The sequence below is a fragment of the Orbicella franksi genome, chromosome 13, assembly GCF_964199315.1.
Source record: "Orbicella franksi chromosome 13, jaOrbFran1.1, whole genome shotgun sequence".
Lineage (NCBI taxonomy): Eukaryota > Metazoa > Cnidaria > Anthozoa > Scleractinia > Merulinidae > Orbicella > Orbicella franksi.
The window spans coordinates 3,132,878-3,158,110 of NC_138157.1; the positions used below are offsets into that span (position 1 = coordinate 3,132,878).

Consider the following 25,233-nt stretch of genomic DNA (forward strand, 5'->3'; position numbering starts at 1 on the left):
AAAAAAAAACTATGAATGAATGATAAACGAACGAACGAGCGAACGAACAACCGAATGCTCCGTTTTGTGATTAGACTGAGCTATAAATCATAAACAGAATTTGCCTCTGAGTATGGTTCTTTACTGATCAGGATTACTCAATATAACAGCACAAAGAACTCGAGAAAACTGAAGTTGCCGGAAATAATTATGAATGTTGTAGTCTGTTTGTCATGGCATAAAGCCACCTGTAAGCATCGCCATCAAGTACATAACAGTTTTTTTCTTTTTATTAGTTGAATCCTCCTCCTCAACTCGTTTCGTCAAAGTTCGCTTTGACAACAAAGCTGGTGCGCAAGTGAAAGTGATCCCCAGCAAAGGACAGAACAAGAACGAGGGATACACTGTGCAGCCTCACATGACGTTAGACTTGAATTTTGAAGAGAAAGGACAGCAAAATGACATTCCCATTGATTTTAAAGTCGAGAATCCGTGGACGCCTGGGGACAAGCTTCTCGTGAATGGACAACAGGGTCCTGTTACAGTGGTACCCAGTCCTAACAAGGATGACATCAAGCTCGTCACGATAACAGCAGCTTGTAAGTACTTCAAAAGTGTACTGTCGTCTTTAGCAACCGAAGACCACCTTGATTTGGTTTAACCAGTCTACAGCTAATCACCGAAGGCAAGGGTGACCTTCTTAAAATCCCTTACCGAGTCAACTAATAAAGTGATATTTTTGATATAATAATTCTTATCGTTCTTTTGTGTGTTTCAGTCCGTTGTCTTCAGCCTGAGGGATTGTTTAAAGATCCCACCGACATCACTCGCTACATTCACTGTGAGAAGGGCGAACCACACACCATGGTATGTCCAGACGACATGACCTGGGACGACACAAGAAAGTCATGCTTTGGTCAAGGTAATTACCAGAAACAAGAGACCGACTGTGCTTTTGTGTCTTAAACCTTAATGGCAGGCAGTGGTTAATTTTGACCTGCCTGATTATCACAGTAAAAAAGTTTCATTTTATACCGTATGCTCACATCATATGCATTATTTGGACATTTCATATTGATTCTCAAGACAGTGTTTGACAACATATCCAAACACCTCGAAGGTCGTCAAAAATACTCCGCTACACGTTGTATTTTGAACTCTCTTCTCGGTGCTTGGATATCATGTTGTCAAACACGGTCTTTCGTTCTTTATATGTATGACATAAAATCCGCCGTTTGCGTGCTCGGCTAATTAGGCGACATCTGACAATGTTTCAGTATTATCAACGTTTCAGTTAGTAAGGTTTATTCACGCCCTGAGAACTTGCAACGGTGATGTTTCAAGTGTTAGTTCTTTTCGCTGTAGATGATGTTAAGAACTTCAAATTGGTGACCAATTAAGTGTTTCGATTCCCATTGACGTATAAAGCGATTAGAAACTAACCCACAACTAAGTCTATTTTTGGTTTTCAGCAGGTCGAGAGTCCACGCTCAACGAGTCAGTGTACTACTTTTACGTCAAATTCACAAACAACGCTGGAAAAGATGCCGAGATCGTGATCCCAGGAACAAAGAAGACAAACGCGATTCCCTCTGGCAAATCTCTCTCGCTGAAGTTCTCCAGGTTCAAGATGGAGCCGGCGGACTTTGTCGCTCTTTCCAAACCGTTCAAGGAACCACTGTTCCTGAATGACTTGCCGGTGATGAACATTAAACCTGATTTGGACGCTGACAAGGTTGTGCCTGTCACCATCACAAATCCACGTAAGTTTTGTGTTAGAGCTGACACTGAAGAAAATATGCCACAATACGTGACGTATTGCAGTAGAAGCTCCACTAACGGCCACCTCCCGACAACGGTCACTTTTTTTCGTGCCGGCGGATTTTAGCCTCTCTACAACAGCCACCTCTCCACTACAACGGCAAAGGCCAACAAAACGCGTCCCAAACTACCAAAGTAACGTTTCCACAACGGCCAATGAAGAACAGTGTATACAAAACCCCATGTTATATTGTAAAAGGTCAGGATACTTGATCCGTTCTGCGCGTCGTTGGTCTTTGTTTCTGTTTGATTTCTGTTTTACTGATATATTTGATTGTGTTAGGTATTTTTATGCAACAGTAGGCATTTTTTAAATATAAAAATGTTGTACCCCCGAAAAAAACAGGTGTAATATTACACCCCTAACTCCCCATAACAGCCACCTCTCTACAAAGGCCAGTTTCCTCTGTCCCCAAGGTGGCCGTTATGGAGAGGTTCCACTGTATATACATTAACTTCAATGCAAGGTCGTATTCGATAAACATGTCTGATTGGTTCTCATAGCGTTACGACATAAAATTCACGCTATAAAAACGATGACTAAGCAGACAGCAGAAGGTCAACTGACCAGAATGGTCCTGATTAACCTTGCCAGATTTAAGGCTATAAGAAGAGTTTGGTAATCAGTAGAGAATTTATGGTTAGCTCGGATCACAAATTGGTTAATTGTATACCGAGTTTTCCGTTCAAACGTCAGGAACCTGGCAAGGGACTGAAAAAAAAAAAAAACATTATTCGTTTCTTTTACATCATCCTCTCAATTCTTTATTTCCATTTAGCGTACTACTACACAATCTCAACCAAGACAGGGAATAAATACCAGGCGGGTACGGACGGGAAGGTGTTTGTCCGTCTTACAGGTGATCGGGGGTCCACCGACAAGATACCGCTGACCTCCAATCTTCCCGCTGGAACAAGACACTTCAAGACTGGACAGTAAGTAAATGTTCGGTTGCGACGTGAATTGAATTATCCACATTGCTTTAAGTTTTAGTCAACTTTTGTACAAAAGAAACGCTTATTATCAGAATACGTTATTTTTTTATGTCAGTTACAGCGCTATGCAACGTGCCGGGGCCATTTGAGAAAGCTTTTGACTAAATTCTGACTCTTTATGACAAGCGTTTTGAGAACTTTTTGCTGGCTTCCATTTCATTCGGCCAATCAAACATGGGAACTGTCGAGGGCGGAGATGTTAATTTGTGACGTCAGTTGAATTGTCGAGTCACTTTTCACTCTCGTGGGAATTTCAACCTGCGAACGTTTAAAACTGGCGGCAATGTGTCGCAGTTTCATTGGCCTTTTGAAACGAAAAAAAGGCAAAAACTAATCAAAAACTTTCCTAGTAGCAACGGTGAGACGCGCAGCACTGTAACATGAAGGTAAATAGGCGCTAGCTAGATTATGACTATTATTTTGTGTTGCATTTTTTCAGGACCGACGCCTTCCGAGTAGCAGCTTCAGACATCGGTTTAATCACCAAAGTGTTTGTAGAGTTGTACAATACTGGTCAAACAAAGAAGTGGTTCTTAGAAAAGGTGACTCTTACATTCCAGATCTCACGCTGAGTGAGGCAGAGTATCATTTCGTATCAAGAAATGGTCTGTTGTTCCGGCTCAACATCTCACTTTGAGCAAAAATGAATAGCCTTTTGTTCTTGGTAGCCCTGAGGGACTTCGTCCGAAGCCAAGCCAAAATCGACGCCGTCGTTCGGAAAACTTTCGGCACAACAATTAAGCTGCACTTGAATGAACTGAATTTTAGTAAACAATTCTAGAACGGTGGAGTCGTGATTCACAAAAAATACGTTGAGAGTAAAGCGAAAATTATTAAAGAGCGCAGAAACGCTACCCAAAACATCGCGTCTGTAATTTTAATTAGTGGGATATTTGTTTCCTAATTTCTTTCCGCTGGAAATCACTGTGGACATCAATTGGTCGGCGAAAAGATGCGCGAGCTTCGAAGCGCTGTTAAGAGCTATTAATCTCTGGCCGAATGCTCTACTGAAAGCAGTCTCTCCTCCTGCTTTTCAATCCGTGGGTTGAACGCGGGAACAGCGGGAGCGCGAGGCAAGCGGCTTTTACCGCTCGATTATCGCGCTCGCTATTTTCGCGTTCATCCTACACTGATCTTATGGGTTTTAGAGCAAAAGAGAGCCTGTTCGCAATCTAGCCGGATGCGAACTTCACTTTCACTCCCGCGCATGGTGAGTTTACCAGGTTAGAGCAATTTTAAAGCAAGAACATGCCTTACTTGTCGGCAGCTTTTACTTTCACTTTTAAATACATGAGTACAACCGCCACCCCACAAGCCACCCCACCGCAACTATTTGCACCGACAGGATTATACCAGTACCATCTCCCCTCGGGAGAATTTGTCTTCCATTCAGTCTCTCTGATCGTTTAAATTTGTTGAGCCGGTTTTCTTGATACGTACTAGACTGTTAACACAGCCTTGACTGGCCGAACAACTCCAAAATGTTGACAAGTGTTCAATAGCTTTTATTTGAAAAGTGACACACTAGAAAGTCGTACACAGAATGGAAAGTTAGACCCAGCTTGTACGGCAAAATAACGTACCACTGCTCAGTAGTTTTTATTTGAGAGTTTCCTTGACAAAAGTTAGAAACGCCTTTTACACAACATGAAAGTCCTGCTCGGTTCCTTTTCCGTTTTTTACAAGGTTTCGTCGCTACACTGTTCTTTTGAGCCCAATATTTTGTTCATTATTTCTTTTCTTTTTTTTCAGATTTCTGTCAAGGATATGAAAGGAAAAATGTTCGACTTTCCTGTAAAGGACTGGATAGACGCAAAAGAGGGTGTCTTCGCACAAGCGGAATATGCTCTCTCTTCGAATGGCTTCCACGACGAGCCTATAAAACCTCCAGTTAAACCAAACCCATTTGGTCTAAGTGAGTAACAGAGCTCCATTCTCGTTCGAAATTCTTGTGGGGTTAAATGTAACACAATTTTCTTGCAACTGTAACGCAATCTTCTTGAGTTTGTCACAGAGTGTGTCACGCTTTTCTTCTCTTTTCTCAGGTGATTGTGCCGAGCAATGCCAACATGGTGGAACATGTGTACAGGGACAGTGTATTTGTCCTTTGAATTACGAGGGGGAACATTGTGAAAACGGTAAAAATTTAATTGTTCATTCGTTTGTCGTCTACCTCTCCTTGTATGTAAAGCGTACACGGGAGCGTACACTTTCAAAAACACAAGCAAAGTTAACCAATCACAACACACTTAACTAACGCAGTTGGCCGAACAAAACAAAACATATGTTTTTTTGCTGTAAGTGAGGCTAAACATAACTGCAATGTGCGTTTCTTTCCTTCAAACGCAAAGCACATTTTACATATGATTCCTTTGTATGTTATATTGCTATTAGACAAGATGGCTATTTTAAACCAATTCCATCGTCTTAGCCCCGTCCACGCTACCCCCGAGGAATTTGAAAACGGAGGTTTCACTCTGAAAACGCATCAAATGTTTTCCGTGCACACTACACCGGAGGAATTTGAAAACGCAGCAATCACCGGTCATTTTGGATTTGTGTTTGAGTGAAACTCCGGCAGGGAAATCACGGGATCATCGTGACCACATCGTTTTCGAAAAGCTACGTTTTCAAAGTCCTAAACAGTAATGATATACTATTTGGCTAACCATTTTGTTTTCAACCTGTTCTCATTTTTCTTCTCTCTTTAGCTGTATGTTCCGTGTCCTGTTTTAATGGAGGTCAATGCTCTGATCCCGGCTTCAACAACTGCACTTGCCCAAAGGGTTATACAGGCTCATTATGTCAAGCACGTAAGTTTAGTTCCCCTTGTATCTGGCGAGGTCTAGTTTTCGTACTAGACAGCGGACAAGATGTGAGACGAACCTGGAAAACTGACATCTCGTGGAAAATAGATGAAACGGCAGCACAGATGATAATGACCAAACTACATTTGAAGCAATCATTTTTCCTTGTCCAATTTCTAATAACAGTAATGATATAACCTCATGCAGACTAGGAAGACACTTCAGTTTGCAGTGAAATAACTTTAGGAATACTGAACGGACCATTTATGACGATGAGGATCAATCAAAGTCTCAACCTTACAGGGTGGAAATCTCATCTCGATCCACGCCTTATTGCCGTATACCTTCGCCATTCATGCAGCTTACTTTTGAAAGTGGTCTTAAGCCTTGTCCAAAGGGAAAATGTTTGGCGATCAAACACGGTCAAACATTGTTTGGTGACCGGACAGGTTGATGTTGAACTGAGGGGTCAAACGGTATCAAAGATGTTTGAACGAGCAAAATGTTTGGTCACCAAACAATGTTTGATCGTGTTTGATTCCCAAACATTTCCCGTTTGGACAGGGCTTTACGGTAAAACATATCTTCCCAGAACATATCATTCGCCATGAGGACAGCTAGGCGGTGCTTGGCAGTGGTAACTGGTTGCAGTAAATTCGCACTAATTGTTCATTTCTTTTCACAGCTATCTGTGATAACTACTGTGTCCACAATGGTGAATGTACTGAACCAGAGAGTTGTACTTGCCCTCCAGGGTACAGTGGCAAAAGATGCGAGATATGTAAGTTAATACTGGTTTTATGAACCCATACAACTTGAGTTTGTCATTACTACAGTCGCTACGGAATAGAACTCTAAAGAAATCGCTGTAATTCACGATTTTTCTCCTCCTATTTTATTTCCACGGACGATGAACAAAAACCTCTCAGAAATTGTGTGCGCCAAGGTACTTAAAAATATCACCACGTGTTCGAGCAGAGAGGTGTCGAGAATTCCCAAAAATAATCAGTGAAGGTATTGATGTATCACCGAGTTCTCCGTATGGATTTTAAAGAAAGTTAACGAGAATAAATATTTTGACTTGAGCTGGAAAATGTCAGGTCTTTTCTTGCGGTCTGGTGTGTTGAAAAAAAAGAAACATTAAATGTTTTCGTAATTTTGGTTGTGGATCCAATGCATAAGATTTTCATTACCTATTAGGTATTCAGCCTTCACCTGAGTTTACATTGTTTCTAATTTCACTTAGCTGCCTGTGTGCCAGACTGTCTAAATGGTGGAACTTGTAACAATGGTACTTGTCAATGCGCTCTTGGCTACTCAGGCCCAACTTGTAGAATTGGTAAGTCATTTATAAGAACACATCTTTTGTTTGCACTCAAAGTGAAGACTGTTACAATGTATATTGTGTTATTAGGGAACTCATAAAAAGTTCATTAAAGTATTCTTCGAAGAACTTGTGTTTTTCCTAAAAGAATCAGGAAGGTTCCATTGGTAATCGACCAAGGGAAAGAAAATATGAATAATAATGACTATTACTCCGTAATATTCAATTTGTGTTATTCCTGGAAAAAGAACAGCTATATTGCTGTAAAGAACTCTCATTTTCGATGTTTCTAGCTATGGAGGTCAAGTTGCCTTTGTATCTCAAAGCACACTCCATTTTAGACAGCACAACAGAATGACACCTTATTTTAGGCAAAAAGACAAAATTGAGAACCACATTTCAGACCTGGTCAGCTTTTTTTCTTGAGCACGGCCCCTCCCTCCCCTCCCTCCCCTCCCTCCCCTCCCTCCCCTCCCCCTTTCCCTCGGATGAAACTCTTGCTAACCCAGTGGCCTTTTTTCAGGGAGCCTGTGCGCGCTTCCCCCAGATAATGGCCCGTGTTTAGGGGACCTACAAGATGCTCTGACTCCAGCCAAGAAAATGAGCCTGACACAGGCTTGTGTTAATTATTTAACGGACATACAGAGCAGTTGCTCCGTGAAAAACAGTTCATCGAGCTTTGCGGAATGTGAAAACATTTGTGGTAGGTTGTTTAACATGTACATGATTTGTTAGGTTACGACATGTTTAAATCACATGAGCAGGTTGCGCATTTGTTTTGACTAACAGGCCTGTTCCCATTCCCATGCAGTTTTCCCGTGATTGTTCGTTATTATCATTCAGTTTAACACAATTTTTGATCGAAAACATGTGATGCTTCAGTTGTCTTTCGTTGGCCGGGGCTAAGCTGAGCTGAGCATATAAGAAATGAACAACAAGCAGACCTTTATTTGAACGAACACACACTAGGATTTTTTACACAAAATTAAATGTTACAACCACCATGTACAGCATACTTATATATTGAACAGTTCCGCATAAAAGTATTGCTCAGTTGCTTTCAATTGAATGGGCATTCATTTTGTTCAGTTTGTTTACTTTTTTGTTTTGTTTTGTTTTATTTTTTTCCTTGTTTTTTTTTTTATTATTTTAATATGTTTGGTTTGTTTGAATGTATGAGTTGACGAGTAGTTTTTATGCTTGCAACCTTTTTCCGGTAATTTTTCTGTTAGACTGCATTTCTTCTTCCTTCCCATTGGAGGATAATACGCGTCTCTCCCGCGCGTTCTGCAAACGCGCTTGACCTGCAATTCGTGGGTGCACTACAACACGCGTACGCCCTGCAACTCGCGTGTGCTCTACAACACGCGCGCACCCTGTAACTCTTGGGCGCCCAACATCTCGCGCGCTCCCGTAACTCGCGTCCTATATTTATATGCTTTGCGCTTAAAAGGCGGGCTAAGCTTCGTTGAACCTGCTAGAGAAAAATACACACCTGCTGGTATAATTCACTGGGTTGTTTTGAAACGCAACCCCCACGGCAGGCGGAGTAGGTAACCTACGTGTCAATTATGGGCTTGTTGTGGTAGATTCACTCTGTGGTTTTGAATAAAAACAACCAAAATATTTCAAGTTATAAAAAATAACATTGTCAGTTTTCCATGTGTTACGTGCCCGGGTATCCATGCTGTGTCTCACGACTTTGTATGTTTCTTGTATGCCCATGCCCCATCTCACGGCTCTACAGCAAACGGAAACCAGTGCGTGATGTTTTCAGGACCCAAAGTAGTCTTGGATCCAGTGGGAAAAAGAGCAATGAAGCCAGATGTATTTATTAATTTTAACAAGTACACGAAGAGGTTGAGAATCTACACCGTGTCGATTGCGCCAGGATAACCTCAATTCCTACCCCCGGTCCACCTTCGTATTTTACGACTGTTTTATTGCATGGCAGACTTCCTGGCTCAAAGTTAAATTTGCCGGTTATACGCATGTTTCGTGACTACATGAGGTCCTTGACTATCATTTTATCCGAGACGCTTATCGGACTAATCCTGCATTTGACGTGCAGGGTTGTGAATTTGATATTACTATGGATTAAAACACTATATTCTTTGTCTGTGGTCAGCATTATAATCTACCTTCCATGTCATCACGAAAAGAAAGAATTGTCTTTGCGGAAAACGTGCGATGTCTCATGATTTTTAGTAAAAATACAAGGTCATCATTTTAAATTAAAACCAAGTTGGTCGATCACGTTCTGCCTTGATCTCGCGTTTTATATATTTAAACAGATGTTCAAGCAAAATTTAAAAGTTCAAAATTTAATCATGGTATGTTTACATTCGTTTATAACCAGTTTTTTCTGTACGTTTTGCCTAAGAGTTATTCTTGTAAGCAATTGCCTACGTGTGGTCAAAACGCAATGTTGGAATTAAGACCGCCGGCAATATTGTATATTATCTTGGTATATTAGCATAGGAATATATCATCTGAAACATTGAGAGCTTGAAACATAGATAAATATAATGTCTTCTTCTTTGTTTTTTTCGTTTATTGATGAGATATGCCTTTTGAAATGGGTTTGTTGAGTAGATCAGTTTTGGAGTTTGATCGTTATATTTTTTATTATTATTATTTCTGCTCGTCCCGTGGACATGATAACATTCCAAAGCTAATTTCGTTTTGTGTGAGTGCATGAATGGTGTGCTTATGTTAGTGGTTTGTTTCTTTGGCAGTTCAATATTCAGAGAAACGTTACGTTTTTAATGACAATTGTACCATATTTTTACCTTCGTCCGAAATTTAATTGTACTTTCCCAACAAGGTCGCATCAATGTAGTTCTCACCTTGTAAGATTTACCTGCTTTTCCTTTCTATTTCGTTTGTACCTACGTAAAAACAGAACGCGCTCTAAAATATGTTAAGTGTGGAGCTTCAAATCACTGCGCGTTACCGGCAAGGACATTAAATTAATTTGGCATGTATGATGTTTTATTGAGTAGAGTATTTTACGCAAAACATCTTAGGGTAGAAAATAGCAAAATGTGAAACACTTGTTAGTAACTGTGGATGTTGCATGGAATTAAATTCGTTATTGATGTATTTTATTGAGCAGACACGATCTTAGGCAAAACATCGTCCAGTAGGAAATATCAAGTACCAAAACATGAAGAAAACCAGCGTGGACTTCGACCCTCGCTCTTGACAAATGAACACCATGAACTGAACACTTCAGAACCAATATTGCCTTGAGCAAAAGATCTTGACAAGAAAACAAAACGCCCTCGCCGTCACATAACTTTCTTAAGTATGAATGCCATTTTATTGGCGTTCCTTCTTGTACGTGAAAGGCAGAAATGAGTATTCCTTTACGTCAGGAAACCACATAACAACAATATTTTACGATAACGGTCTTACCAAGTGTACATCTACCACAATGGGATATTCGAAATTTTGGTGTAATGTCTATCAGATATTGCTATGAATGTATATTTTTCGATGCTTGCAACTGAATCTTGTCATTTCAGAAGGACTTTAACCAGCTTCTGAGGAATGTATTTGTTTTCTTGACAACAGTAGGAGTAAATGAAGTACCTTTGACGCGGATCTTTGGCTCCGTCCACACAACGCCGGAGAAATTTAAAAACGCAACAATCGTCGGTCATTTTGAATTTGTTTTTTAAGGAAACCTTAGTTAGGGAAATCGCATGATTATCGTGACGCCATCGCTTTCGAAAAGCTCCGTTTTCAAAATGTTTACCGTCCACACGGAAACGAAAAGCCGGCGTTTTCAAATTCCTGCGGTTTGAAGAGCGATAATGCATTGTTCGTGGCTAGTCTTACGCAGCTCGTTTCGTCCCGGCCAAGGGACTCATCAGAGACCTTTCTGCTTGGCAAACTCGTTGGGCATCGCGCCCAAAGTCCCGTTCGCTAACAAAATGATCACAGAGCGTTTTGAAGAACGTTTTCGAAAAGCTCCGTTTTCATGACGGATTAATGTGGACGGTAGGACCAACCGTAGAAAAAGAGCTGCGTTTTCAAATTTCTCCGGCGTAGTGTTGACGCTGTCTTTATCGCGCTGCAGATGGGCAAATGCTAAAATCAGTTTAATTTGTGCTTGTGTTTTAGTAGTGTATTTCCCACTCTCGTAACATTTTCGAGACTGAACCGAGAAACATTCGTTCTCTATTACTACTCTGTACATACACTGGGAAAGTTGGGAAACATCGTGAAGTTGTTCACCATTTTTAATTTTTTTTTTTTTTTTTTTTTTTTTTTCAACATTGTATTTGGTTTTCATTTTTTTGGAAAAAGAGCAACCAAAAGACAAAACCCTTAGTCAAGGTCTTCACCAGGTGTTCTAGTTCTAAACGTGATGTTGTCACCGTGAAAAGACATCTCAGGACGACCAGTTTGTTGAATTCGTCTTTGTAAACCAGCTGAGTCAAAACCATATCGATCAAAAGTCATGTTGAGCACGTGAGAGCCATGCTGGGCGAGAAAACGTGCGATATGCCACGACCTGAATACAAATAATCGCGGAGAAAGAACACAAAGACAAGGTCATATTTAAACTTATAATGTGGCATTGTGGTCACGTCTGTTTTTATATTACACTGGCATTAACTGTTCTTAACATTTTTGAGGTGAAAAGTAAATGTTTAAGGTAGATATGCACAGGCCCTTGAAATGCTTGTTTCGGGCGTAAGCGATCGCCTTCAATATATTTAAATACCCCAGAGTTCAAAGTTAGACATAACAATACGAACTACTGGGCTTTTCTTTGTGTCTGAAGCACGTACTCACCGAAACAAAAAAGTAAATCGGTCAATAAATATCATGTGTATGTTAATAAGTCGCGGTTAAAAAGCAGTATACCTGATTTTGTGCTCCTCTGTTTGAAATTTTTCTCCTTACTTTTCTGTTCGTTGTTATTTTCTTATTGCTCTTTTCCTGTGTCGTAAAATACATGTACAACGTGATGTTTGAGTAAGTCTTAACAAAGGATAAAGTGTCTCTCGAATAATTAGTATTCCGCCGGTGTCTTTCAGAAGTGTTTGTTTGCACAATCTTATAAATATTGTTCCCTTGTTTCTTATTCCATATACGCCTTAGTTGAAGTTACTGCAAATGATTTATAGCGTATTTCGGATAGTCTGCTACTTTATATTACATAGCTCAAATTTAATTTTCTGAGTTCTAATGTTACTTTATTGCGAGAGGAACATGTTTTTCTCTAGAAGGTCCTAGAAGTGGAAGTCCTAATTATTCGCAAACTGATTTGCATTTGGGAGTAACTTTACCTGACGTCTGTTCAAATCGCTGGCGTTTCTTTCTTTCAGTTCAAGTACCTTGCGTAATATACTGTATTCACCCTTCAAACAATGTCAATGCATGTATTAAAATTGCTAAGGACTGTGTTCTATTCAATTTCGTTTGAGGAAATTTATCACGCTAGGAAGGATTTTTCGTCTGCTTGCGTTGACATCTGTGTGTAAATGTAATACTTTTCATGTCGCGACACTCGTGACTGATCAGTAAAAATAGTTCATCACCCATTCGAGTATAAAGGACGTCCAGAATTCCAAAATTACTCATTAGTGCGAAAGTAAAAAATTCCACTATGTTTATATATTTTATACGGTATCGAGGGTATTTCAGTAATGTTGAGAACTGTACAGATTGACAATTAGCCACGTAAGACTTTTATGACTGATAATGAACATTAGTATTCGCTGGTCATTTGCTTATTTTGGAGCGACAGTTTATATTATAATTTGTGGTGACTGACGCAATATTTCACCTTGGGAAAGCGAAAATTTCCAAATCAAATGTGAAATGAAATTCGTCATTCATTTTTTTAAATGCAATTTTAAAGTCATTTCATAAATTATAAACTGTAACTGCATGCGAGATTGGTGATTCGGCTGATCTGTACAAGCAGAAGAGATTCTGTTTCTCAGGGGGGGGGGGGGTGACAACGTTGAAAAGGGGTGCTAGGGAACAGATCAGATACGTCAAACAGCTGGAAACCAAAGAAAGTTTCAACAGTTCTTTCGAAAGTTAACTTTCGATAATTCAATACATTTGATAACGAGCTCGATCTCGACTTTCCTTTCTTTAATACCTGGTTGTATCACTTCGCCTACGCCAAACACTGTCTACTTGTTTCCCGTTTAACAACCGTGCCGTATCTCACGAGCGCACTGCACGTTCTTGCTGTAATCAATGAACCATGAGGTAACTCATACCCATTTACACAAGACTATATCTCTCGGATGTACACAGCGCTAATCTCTGGTCAATACATGGTATGTAATCATCTTATGTGAGCATCTTTCCAAGACGTACGGAAGTCGCTCTTTTTTAGAGCCGGAACACGATAAACAAATTCACGATCTTATGCCCGGACTTTTCAAGATTAACTTTCAATAAACCGGAATAAACCGCCCGCGATGTACGTTATAGCACTTTACTCTTCATAGCAGACCACTCTTGACTGACATATTTGGATCAAATATTGCGAAATTAATCTGATCCACTCCTTCTTGTTAATTAATTAACTCAACTGCGTACATTTCCCGCTCATAATAAATGATTAATGCAGTTGTCTAGACTGCTCTCAAACGGGGTTAGCCCACAGCTGGCTTCTCCCGACTTAAAATGAACGGTTCTTCCAAATAAAATTTGTGAACAGCAATGATAAGTGGCCTTGAATAATTCCTCATTCCTCGGCGAAGCCCAGTCGGTAGTAAAGACAGTTAGCCCTCGTAATAAAGGCTCCTCCACGCTCATTTATATTATTTATTCTCGCACAGCATTAAAACCTCTACTGTTTATGGTTCTTTCACAATAGAGTTCTTAAAGATGCGAATGCAGGTCAATACTATTATAGTTCTCGCCATACTTCTAGTTCCATAACTGTTGTATTTATGTTCAGTTCAGTCTCAGTATAGGTTACTATTAAAAAAGAAAAAAAAAACGAACTGTTTTCATTTAATGTTCAAAGTTTGCGAATGAATCCTTAGTGTGTGACTGATTTGAAGCTTCTTTTTTTTGCCCTTATATGTTTAAATCGAATTTGTGATATAAGGTCCATGGTGGGGGTTGAACGGTACGGTGGTAAACGGCGCTGAGGGAAGGATATTAGAGTTGGTCGTCTAACGCATGTTTTCTCTGCACAGGTGGCGGTGCTCCCATCTGCTCGAGTGTCTGGAAAAGTGATAAATGTGGGACAGAAGTTTTAAAGTATTATTTCAACCCTGGCACTAACATGTGCGAGGCGTTTAAATACTACAGCTGCCTCGGTAACGACAACAAGTTTGATAGCATACAACTCTGCCAGGATGCTTGTGTTGCTCCAAGTAAGTAACTGAACAGCTACAGGAATTTTTTCTTTTTTTAATGCAGTTTAACTTTCTTTACGTTTGCGGCGTTAAGATGCTGTTGTAAAGGAAGTGAACATTGATCAGAGATTTTTCTTAGACGCGCTCAATCAGTTGTTTAGTAAGGAACTAGTATTACCGACAACGACGTGCGCTTAGAAATTCATGCAAAGTTCTCTCGCTTCCGTTCAAGCATTCTGGACTCACTAGATCTTACTTTCGTCCAGGCATTCTGGAATGTTCAGTGTATTTTCAATAGACTATATTTACAGGGTAACACAGAACTTTTCTAATAACACAAACCGTAGGAACGTGCGAGTGTTGTGAGTGATATAATTCGCTTGCGTTGGAGAGGAGAACGCAGGTACAGTACTCTGCCTGCGATTGTATTCTCCTCTCGCAGGCTGCGTGGAACAGAGCTGTGACGGCTGTATTCGCAACAAGTGTGGTGATGATTGTTTTTCCTATTGCCAGCATTGTGGTCTAACCATGTTGTCGTCGTTTTTCAGATGCAAGACGGAAGCGTGAAGATTCCAACAGAACCCATGCGTCCAGGACGAATGGCCATTATAAAACGATAGTTCAGAGATTACACGACATTGCAAGACAGTCTGCGAGATGAGAAACGAACTGTACATTAGAAGAGTGAGATACATACAAGTCTTAGAATGGATGACAGCAAATTCTTTCTTGACACCAGCATTGCCAGACTCTATCCATAAGAATGTTAGTTTGCTTCTCAGTTAAGGGTACTTTCAAACCGCACTGGCGAATGACTTTCCATGATTACAATTAATTCGTGGTGCAAGTGTTATTCCGCGAACTCGAAACGGTGTGAGTTTCATTCCAGTAAAGAAATGTTACCTTCATTCATTATAGTCTACCCCATACTCGATTCATTTGATTTCACAGCGAAAATATGTGATTATCCACCTTTGCACCGATCACATTTTTCTCAGAGTAATGAACTTGAAAAGGAAAAGCATAGCACAGATTTTAAGGTCAGTTAGCAACTGTCACCCGTACAGCTTACTTTTCAATCAATCCTCGTGTTTTCCGATGTTATACGAAACAATCGTCGCTCTTTTAAAGACTAGCCGTAAGCTTACAATATGCGTATACGTGTATTATTGAACAGGCCGTTCTCTTGGTGTTTTGTTCCTCAAATAAGTTATCTTATCTTGAATTAAAGATCGGCGTGGGAGTTATTTTGATTTTGGAAAGAAAAATAGAAGACTTTTAGTATTGTATGTATCGCTGAGTTGCGTCGAACTCGATTTTGTACATTTAAGTTTAGCCCTTCAAGTCCAAACCTTTACACCTAAGTTCTTCTTACCGACACTCATACATGTGTATGATATAGCCAAGGAGAATTTAGCGTTACACGAAGACTTGCCTGTTATGACTCGCCAGCCTAATCCAATTTGGCACAGAACGGTGAAACTGTGGACTGAAAGGGTTAAAAAAAAAAAAGGAATCTTAAAACAGAAAAGTTAGTAGAGCACTGAAAAAGTGAAAAAATGTTTTGAATTTTACTTAATATGGTCCTCCTCTCGTTACGTTTGAGTGTAGCTTTGTAGTCTGTGTTATTGTCAGTTTTATATAGAGTAAAGCCGGTCACCTGGAATACTAAATAAATAAAACCTCATTTCAGATTTAACTGCTTGCCCCTCAAGTCCTTGTTTGCAGTCCTTTTCGTGCGGCAAACCATGTCATATTACGAGTTTCTTCCCGTTTCATAGCCTGTATACATCCGTCCCCTCCCCTCAAAAAAAATTCTCGAACTATCCTGTGAATGGGTCACAGCTTAGCGGCAGATACCTCCCTGGAAACACGAATTTGGTCCTCTCGAGTCTCCTGAATTTGCATTCCTGTTGTAACTGGGAACATGATCTGTACCAACCGAAATACTAGCCATTGTGCCATCCACGATAACACGATAGAGACACCATACAGTTCTACTCAATAGATCAATTCCTGGTCTCATTTAATAGTTCCATACTATACTCTGTAATCTAAGAACGTACATAAGAGTATTTTTTGGCCAAAAGTGCAAAGAAAAATTGGAATATCTTGCCTGAGCATGAAAAATATACTGATTTTCGTAAAGTGTATAAACGATTCATAACGGACTCAGATACATCTTCCCTACTAAATGTAATAGCTGAATACCGAGAGACTCGAACAATATTTTTTTTTTCCTACTCTAACAGCTTCACTCTGTTAAGGATGGCTTTCATCTAAGCCTTCTGTCTCGGCTCCCTAAGATTGGCACCTGTATGTTCTGAACATACAGGAACGTAGGAACTGGAAACGTGCTGTCTGTCTCTGATCGTGTCGCTAATCTCAACTTCCCCGCTCTTAAAATGACTGGGTAAGAAAGAATATTTATATCTCTAATCTGGAATTACTTTTGGCCTTCTAAATATGGAAAAAGCACCATGAACCTAATCGATGGAATTGTGAAACAGTTTGACACCCTTATCTGGACACACACTGTGAGCTTTCCAGGACTTTCCAAACAACCCGGAAACCGTAGACATTTCACCCCGTGATTTTACTGCAGACGTTTTTCTGATTCCAGCACATTTCATAGTTCCCTCTCAAATTTATTCTATTGACCTTCATTTTCGTTGTTTGTTTGTTGGTTGGTTGGTTAGTTTGTTGGTTTGTTTATTGGTTTGTTTGTTTGTTTGTTTGTTTGTTTGTTTTTTCCTAAGAAAAATCAGAAATAAAGACAGCGCCAGGTAAACATGAGCCACCAAACAATTTGTGCTAAAATTTGCATTTAGACTAAAATTAAAAATTAAACAAACAAAGCAGCCCCAGCCGCTACGGGTATAAAAGCCTATGATAACGTTCAGCCGCCAATTTGTCTTCAGGAGAGTTGGTGAGTTGTATTAAGTTACCTCCGGTACCGGCGGTCGTTGAAATTGTATTAAAAGGCTCCGTAAGGCCCTCACGTGTGCTTGTGAGGGCTGAGTGAAATTCATGCTTTTACGCCTGAGAGACACAACAATCTACAACCACGCGGAAAGTAATTTGCATGAGTCAAGTACACACTCCTTAGTTGTAAGACTCACGTGTGTTTGCAAGGGTCAACTGAAATTCATGCTTTTACGCCTGAGAAACACAACAAGCTCCAACCACGTGGAAAAGCAATTTACATAAGTCAATTACATACTCCTCAGTTGTAACGCTCACGCGTGCTCGAGCGGATTGAGTAAAATTCACGTTTTTACGCCTGAGAAACACACAGACAAAAACCACCTGACAAAATAAATCTACATAACTCCAGTACACTATCTGCTACTTTGTAAATAAACAAGGTGCACTCTTTTGTAGTAAGTCTTTTTCTGGCAGGTTTGTTTTATCACAGTACTGAAATATATTTACAACCTTTTCCTACAAAGTAGGTAAGTCCAGCAGCGTACAAAAATAAACCGTTTGCTTTATTTACCTTTAAAAGCTGGTCATTGTTATTTCGATGCATTTGCATTCATGTACGAACACGGCTGTCAGACCATCGTTTTTTGGCAAAAAATTTCTCGTGTTAGTAAAGGTAGGACCTCTTAAAACCTTAGTATACGACGAATAACGTTGCAAATTAAGACATGACGTCGCTGGATGTAGGCCAGTTGCGAAACTTGCTAACTCCAGCATGTTCCTGGAATATAAATAACGCTGGTTTACCGGCGCTGGATTTGCCAGTGCTGTCTCAAAGGAGGTGTCATGATGACCGAATATTTTGAGATCTATATATTCTTGGTAACAAAAACTCATGACCCATAAGCTCCAGACAAAAACTATTCCCACCAAATCATTGTGATTTTATGTGCATGGGGCATTCAGTCAGTGAGTTCACTTTGGATTATTTTTAAATCTGCCGCACCATCCCTTGAGTGAGATAATATTTTTTTATTATTATTTTCATATTTTTAGCGTGCTTAATCGGCTGAATAGCAACTTTAGCCTCAGCTTCCACGCGTAAATGAAGTTTTGAACGATATGCAAGGTGAGTCAAATGTAGATTTTCTGAGATTACCTTCCACTCTGACTAACCCAAGCTGTCTGATCTGACGTCTGGCAGCTTTCGTGCCGCGCTCGAGTCCATCTAGTTTTTTTGTTAAGCTCACTAAACCATCAGTTCTATATTTCTACTGAAAGAGTAAACTTGCCTACGATCAGTACTACAAAAGCTTCTGATCATTGGAAAATAAATTTAAAGTAACTTGATGAACTATTACATCGCTTGCAACAATAGTCAAGATCGAGAAACTCGCGACTCAGCCGATGAAAGTGATCGATCACATGATTTTCACTAGCGACGTAAGCAGGCAGTCAGAAGTGTATTTGTTCTGGAGGGAAAACGTGTTTGATGAAACAACATACACTAGCTCACGCAAATTTTTTTTTTTTTTTTCATTGTATCATTATTATTATTTTGTTTTTTTTCATTTCTTTACGATCACGCTCGCACATAGGTTTGTTTGTTTTGCAGCTAATATACGAAAACGGAACATCTTTAATTTCATGTTGGTCCAACGAAACTTGCCTCGTTGGATTCCGTGTTTCCTCTCTCTCGTGTAAATAAAACAGGTAAAAGGGAAGTTAGACTCGTGAAACCATTATTTGTGTTTCCTTGTACTTAGCTTGTGGGTCGGCGTTTCGTTTTCGCCCGACACAAACGCCTTGCAGTCTTCACTCACGTCAACATCACCCTAATTCATAACCTGACATCATTCGCTCGGCCACCGTGAAAAAGACTTACTCCTGATCGCAGATTAAAAACATATTACGATCACTTCCATGACTGATTCGCGAGCTAGCTTCTCTCTCGGCAAAATACTTCGACACCATGGCCTTGTCATTGCATACCAGTACACAAGATAATAACCATTGTATTTCCTTTGTTGAGGAATCATTTGTGAACAATAATGTTTTGTCTGGTATTTTGTATCGCTTTTTGTGTACCGGTATTTCAGGACAGAACCGACACCGCTCGAAAAATATCTTTGGTTCGGTTGCAACAAGGTAATTTCGTATGTGCGATTATTAAAACCTTGTTTCTTGAACTGATCAACTCGCTGAGTAATCCGAAAGTTAAAGAATTAATGGCTTTGTTCGCTCTCACTTCAGATTCCGGATGTTTAACTGAGTCAAGAGATTTGTATTCATTCAGCTCCTTGTTCTAACAAAGATAAACTTCTTTGTGAATAGGATTTGTTTAAACCAGCCAAAGATTCAACTTAACAAAAAAAAATCAGCCAACGCCTTTACTTTTTAGCAAGTACTAACGACTGCTCGAAATAATCTCGACCGCCGTCACACTCCGAGTCCCGAACTTTCGAGAAAAGATCTCCGCTGTTGTTATGCAAATAGCCTTTTTCGCTCGAGCGGTTTGTTTTCCCAGTACAGACCAAATGATATTCTCTAGAGAATTGTTCTTTTATGCATCTAAAAATTATTTATTCATATGCACACGACTATTTGAAAATTTGAAAGGAAGAATTCTCAAGAGTATGCATCGCATGGCCTGAAATGGGGCAACAAACCGCCCAGTCGAAAAAGTATGGGACTCCCCATACAAAAATGACAACAAATTGAAAACGTTTTATCCTTACAGCGGTTAAAGTGCGGGAATCAAACAGAGAAAAAATAAATAATAATAATAATAATAATAATAATAATAAAACGACAAAAAGCTACTTGATTAGTATGAGACTGGGTATTTAGTATCGTAAAACACCTTATAAGCGTGTATATTTCTTGAGATATCGGTACGTGTCTTGACAAGAAAGCTTGCTTCAGTGGGTGTGCTTGTGGACAAGTAAATAGCGCTGCATGCATTATAATCAAGAACAAGAGAACACTAAAACTTTGTTACGGGGTATTAAAGAAAAATCACTGAACGAAGTTAAAATTTTCTACTGAAGCACTTCTCCTGGAAGTTTTCTTTCACAAGCGGAAGAAAGTAGATGTTTCGCTTGAAGATGTATAGCTTGGAGACGTGTTGTTCCGACGTTCAATTATTTACAAAAGAAAGCAGTTTTTCTTCGCTAAAAAGCGCGGGTAATTACAATTACATGGATTATTTGATAACAGAGTATTTATTTTCGTGTTTTCTCTCAAAAATTGTTCGTATTGCTCTGCAATGTACACCTAGAAAAAAGTGTTTACACTGTAATAAAGCTGTCTACCCGTCTTTTTTTTTTTTTTTTTTTTTTTTAATAAAATGACTGAAAATTCACTTGTCTTTTTGCTTTTTATTTTCGCGAGGGTTAAACTTGCACTTCGTTGCAGATGCGAAAAAATAAATCGCTGGAAAATATAGGAAAATGTAAATAACGTATGACTCAAATTCTCGCAAAATTTTGAACGGTCTGCTCGATTGCCTCTTGAACTAAAAGCTATTAAGAATTCTTCAATCGGAGAGTGTTTTAGGTTGAAGCACAGGGTTCGCTGCCATCAATGAATTAATATCGTTTGGAAGTTGACGCTCTCAAAAATTGTCACGATCTTCAAACAAGTTGTAAATTAACTTTATTTTCCGTGCTGGACGTGCCAAAAGATGAAAAGAAAACGTTCCGGCAATCAGGTTTATTGATCATTCATGAATCCCGTGACCGCGTGTTTCCAATGTGAAGCGTGGGTGCACGTACATTCGAGGGGATTCCTATCAACTCAATTTTGTTTTCATTTCCTCTTAAAGGATCGTCGACTATTTTTGATGCTTTTTTTTAACATTTTGAAATTAAAATTGAAATTTTCTGCGTGATTTTCGTAGCGTACGTGCTTCCAGAGTTTGTCACTTTGATTTTTAACTATGATTCAATATGGAAAATAGGTGTTTTTAGAGTTGATTGTTTTTCTTTTGAAATAAAAGCTTGATGGTAATTGGCAAAACTGGACAGCAATTCTGGCGTTATTAATTTATCGGCGATATTGATTTAGCAGCGTTAATTATTTCAAGAGACTCTGGATGGCTTTAAGCGTTTGGGAATTTAATTTTGTTTTTGTTTTTGTTTTTTATCTCATTTGATCTAAATCTTGACGTTTTTATCCAACTTTCGATACTGAAATATAATCTTGGAAAGTCTTGTATAAAGAGCTTATGGGCTATTATCCTACTGTGCGAAAACCTGTGAAAACTGCCACATTCAATTAAAAATGTTTTTAGAAGGTTTTTATTTACAACCCCAGTAACTTTTGAGCACCGAAAGTACGTGACCCCACAAATTTATAATTTTAATTTTCCGGACCCCTACCGGAAAGTATTTTTGGCGCCAAACGTTATAAATGATAAACAAATTTCTCTAAATCTTTCACAAGTCAGGCAGGAGATTTGCATTGAGCCTGCTTCTGACATCTCAGCTATGCTGGTTGCCCATATTCTCTGTGGTTGAATTACATGTTTCCTTATTTCATAAATCAGCGATTTAGCTGAAGCACTCAAAGGCTCACTCATATCCTGAAGCCCTGACAGACGATAAAAAAAGTCACCTTCAAAAAACCATTTACATGATTTCCGTTCCCATTTATTGTTAGCAGTTTGCTCAATTTCCGGAGTTTTTTACATGCGGGGCTTTGTTTAAGAAACAATCCTGTACTGTGCACTTTCTTTCAACTTTCTACTGGTGCTGGGTTTTTTCTGAGCTTCATAAAGTGAAGGTTTATCTCAGTCGCTCCTAAGCAGGATAACTTGCTCAGCTGAATATTAATCAGTCTTCCCCACGAGATAACCTCATGGAAGGGTGCAGTTTCATGTTTCTAATTCAGTCCTAGTTGGGTCACAGGTCACCACACTTTCGTGTGGTTTCTCACTTGTTCAATTGTGAATTTTTAAGCTTCATTCTACTATTGCTAGCTTTCTGTCAGTACAGGAAAAATTCAGTACTCTTGAAAGTTTGATATTTTTGTTTGCGGCAAGTGTCGTCGATGCTCTCGCCGGGTTTCGAGATCCTAGGAATGCCATCCGTTGAAACATTTTTGATTTGATTTGTTTACATTAGCACGCGACCGGCGCGCTTGTTTTTATCTGAGATGCCGTGCGACATTCACCTTTACGAGATTTTGGACGCTTCAAATAATCCCGAAAACCAAAAAATTGAAAGCTGTAACCTTTCCGAACTTCATTTAGTCGCGCTTGTAAAAAGTTAATTTGGAGAGCTCGCAATTTAGCAATTTGGGCTGTGACTCGATGCTAACGAAGCAGGATGACGTCGACGTGACCTGTCAAGATCTGTCAAAGTGTCAATCTAAGACAATAGAAAGCTGACCGCTTTCACAAACGAATGTTAAGACGTGTTTGATATTCACCGCATAAACCGCATGACAGCTATTGCTCGTCAACACTATTTTAAAATGTACTTGTGTGACAAATTTACTGAGCCAGCTCAGGCATGTTTTTGCCAAATTTGCATCTTCATGTTCTGCGTATTGTCCGAACAGAAATTAATCTAATAGGAGAAAAATGGGCTGACCTGTGTTGATTTGTGGGTCATTCAAGTGTTTCTGATGTTATCGTGCTCTATTGTTCCTGAGAAAAGTAAATAGCACGAACTGTCATAATCTCTTGCTCTGATTGGCTAATATATCAGGCATGTTATGAATTATGGATTGTTATTTGTAATTCTATATCTAGTTAAAATTGCGAGCACGTACGCCCGCGTAAGCGCTTCAGTGTAAAGGCAAACTAATTATTCCCTTGCTTCAGTTGTCTTAGAGCATTTGAGCTGGAAAGTGCTTGGTCAGAGAGCGAGTGAAGACTTCGAAATTATGTGCAAAACAGAGATTCTACAAGAGGACAAGCCAGTATGTCTTCTTCACGACGATATTCCGCTTGCAATGAAAGATCTAAACGTGGCTAAAGTCTACGATTTCGACTTCAAATATGGCCACAAGTCCGCCTTGGATTTCCACCAAGATCTTGCAGCCATCGATTTAAGCATGATGCAAAGCCCGAAACCAATACGGCGGCGGAGAATAAAGCGGAGAAAGTACCCCAAATTCTCGTTTGTTCCCAGTCTGGAGGACATTAAGGAAAACGAACTGTTTGAAACCTCGTCTGAGGACGAGAAGAAGGATCTTGCGGCAATTCACCGGGAGCGAGCCTTGAGTTGTGGCATGTCGGTGAAAGAGGAAGGACGCCGCCACCGCCATAAGAGACATTCTAGAGCTTCCAGTGGCAAGGTTTAAACAGAGGAGAGCAAGACGAACATGCCTGACAAACCTACACCCAAACTAGCGGGTTTTAATCGTTAATTCGTTCTGCTAAACGTGAGTCTCGCCTAACCGTGAAGGCGAATTGTGCGGCAACAGCGCGTATCTGCTACGTGTTGATTGTCAGGCCTCGATAATCCTTTAAACAGAAAATAAACTTTGCCAAGACTCGGCAAATGGAAAAGATTTAAGGATTTTAAAACGCGATCAAGGAAAAGAAAAAGCCTATGGAATGGATGATGAAATGAGCAACTCTTGTTGCAAACGAACTGGAACTTTGTTGGTTTCGTCGACGTAATACTCACGTGACAAATGCAAATTCTAGCGCATTGAAACTAACTCCAAGAAATAAACACTCCGCAATAACGAACAGTGATAGTTTCGTGAAAGATGAACTTTCGCTTCACCCTAGAAGCGCTGTTTTATTCGCTGGAGTTGTGTAAGAACAGCTACACAATAAATTAAAGGCATTAGTTCAGGTTTCAAACAAGGATTGCATATTTTGTTGAAAAAATATCAGTTGTTTGTTCTCTCCTCTATTGCAGTTTTAACGCAATTCGCTTTGCTTACAATCAAGATGAAACCCCAGAAATATATTGATGTATTATATTTAGGGAAAAAGTGAATTCACAGATAATCTGTAAGATTGTATGTATGTTGGTTTTGAAAACGAACACAACGCGAAAGGATTTCGCCTTTTAAGAGATTCATATTTAGTGTAACATCTAGGGCTAAAAATATTAAAAGTTGTTGTGAGTTAATTCATTGTGTTGTATTGTTATTTCGATCAGTTGTGTTGATTTGAAATGATCCTACTTATAAATATCCAGCCTTGATGAAAATTGAATGGCGAGTGAGCTAAACATAGCTCGTTGGGGACCCCTTCTTGTTTCCTAAGAATTTCCTTCCGTCTTTTTATTTTATTTCTGTCGCGGCAAAGATGGCGGTAGTTTCTACGTTAAATGTACTCTCCATTTCACCAAGGTTCTGCAATAATTTACACCCTCTAGTTGATATTTTTCGGGCCACTGTTCACAGATTTTATACCTCGACAAAGTATGTTGTTGTGAATTTGAAAGCGTCCCGATATTGCTCCATCTTCGAATGAGTAAACAAGTTGTTATGTTGTTAAGAGCAATATGCTTTAGCTTTAGGTCTACGAAGTCAGTGGTGCTCTGGATCTTGAGAAAGAAAAAATATTTTGATCCAAATAAGAAATATTCGCTCGGTAGCTGGGTCTATTCGATAAATACCAGAAATCGAAATATTAGTTTGGCTGGGTGAGGTCCCCTGAGGGATGTATCTTAAGGCACGACTGATTCAAGCAGAACCAACCCTCTACAGAGTCAAAAAACAGCCTTTTCGAACTTTCGTCGTTTCCCCGATCGAAGAGGTAAAATTTCACACGTTTTTCGAGGAAACTCAGGGAAGTCAACTAAATTCCAGGGGGGTATAAGAGGTTGTGGTGTGAAGTTCGTGTGTTTGTTACCGATTCAAGCAGAACTAACCTTTTACAGCATAGAAAAACGTGACCATTACTCCTTTTCGATCTTTTGTCGTTTCGCCGATTGAAGAGTTAAAATTTTTCACGTTTTTCGAGGAAACTCAGGGAGATGAAGTAAATTTCGGGGGGAGGGTGGTAAGAGGTTGTTGTGTGAAGTTCGTGTGTTGGTTAGAGAGGCGGGAGAGAACCCTG

At 39.6% G+C, this 25,233-nt stretch overlaps 3 protein-coding genes across 8 annotated transcripts in view; 2 read left to right on the forward strand and 1 right to left on the reverse strand.

Annotated features, from left to right (window-relative positions):
* The window catches only part of LOC145466341 (uncharacterized), a 71,030-nt gene extending 54,709 nt beyond the window's left edge, over positions 1-16,321 (forward strand). For 3 of the 6 annotated variants that reach the window (XM_081450055.1, XM_081450053.1, XM_081450056.1), the window contains 13 exons: positions 276-578; positions 758-901; positions 1,452-1,742; positions 2,580-2,736; positions 3,236-3,338; positions 4,549-4,711; positions 4,842-4,934; positions 5,508-5,609; positions 6,289-6,384; positions 6,850-6,942; positions 7,451-7,630; positions 14,115-14,294; positions 14,825-16,321. In XM_081450055.1, the coding sequence (XP_081306181.1) occupies positions 276-578; positions 758-901; positions 1,452-1,742; positions 2,580-2,736; positions 3,236-3,338; positions 4,549-4,711; positions 4,842-4,934; positions 5,508-5,609; positions 6,289-6,384; positions 6,850-6,942; positions 7,451-7,630; positions 14,115-14,294; positions 14,825-14,937 (2,018 nt within the window). In that variant the 3' untranslated portion in view covers positions 14,938-16,321. Of the gene's footprint in view, positions 1-275; positions 579-757; positions 902-1,451; positions 1,743-2,579; positions 2,737-3,235; positions 3,339-4,548; positions 4,712-4,841; positions 4,935-5,507; positions 5,610-6,288; positions 6,385-6,849; positions 6,943-7,450; positions 11,749-14,114; positions 14,295-14,824 lie in introns of those variants that run through there. The other 3 variants (XM_081450052.1, XM_081450054.1, XR_014041869.1) reach the window with 2 other exon arrangements.
* The window catches only part of LOC145466391 (uncharacterized), a 343,779-nt gene that overhangs the window by 194,644 nt on the left and 123,902 nt on the right, over positions 1-25,233 (reverse strand). The gene's annotated exons all lie outside the window — the stretch shown is intronic.
* LOC145465178 (uncharacterized) lies at positions 18,309-24,304 on the forward strand. Its single transcript, XM_081448943.1, has 2 exons — positions 18,309-18,330; positions 23,032-24,304. The coding sequence occupies exons 1-2, from the start codon at positions 18,324-18,326 to the stop codon at positions 23,511-23,513; spliced, it is 489 nt and encodes a 162-aa protein (XP_081305069.1). The 5' UTR covers positions 18,309-18,323; the 3' UTR covers positions 23,514-24,304.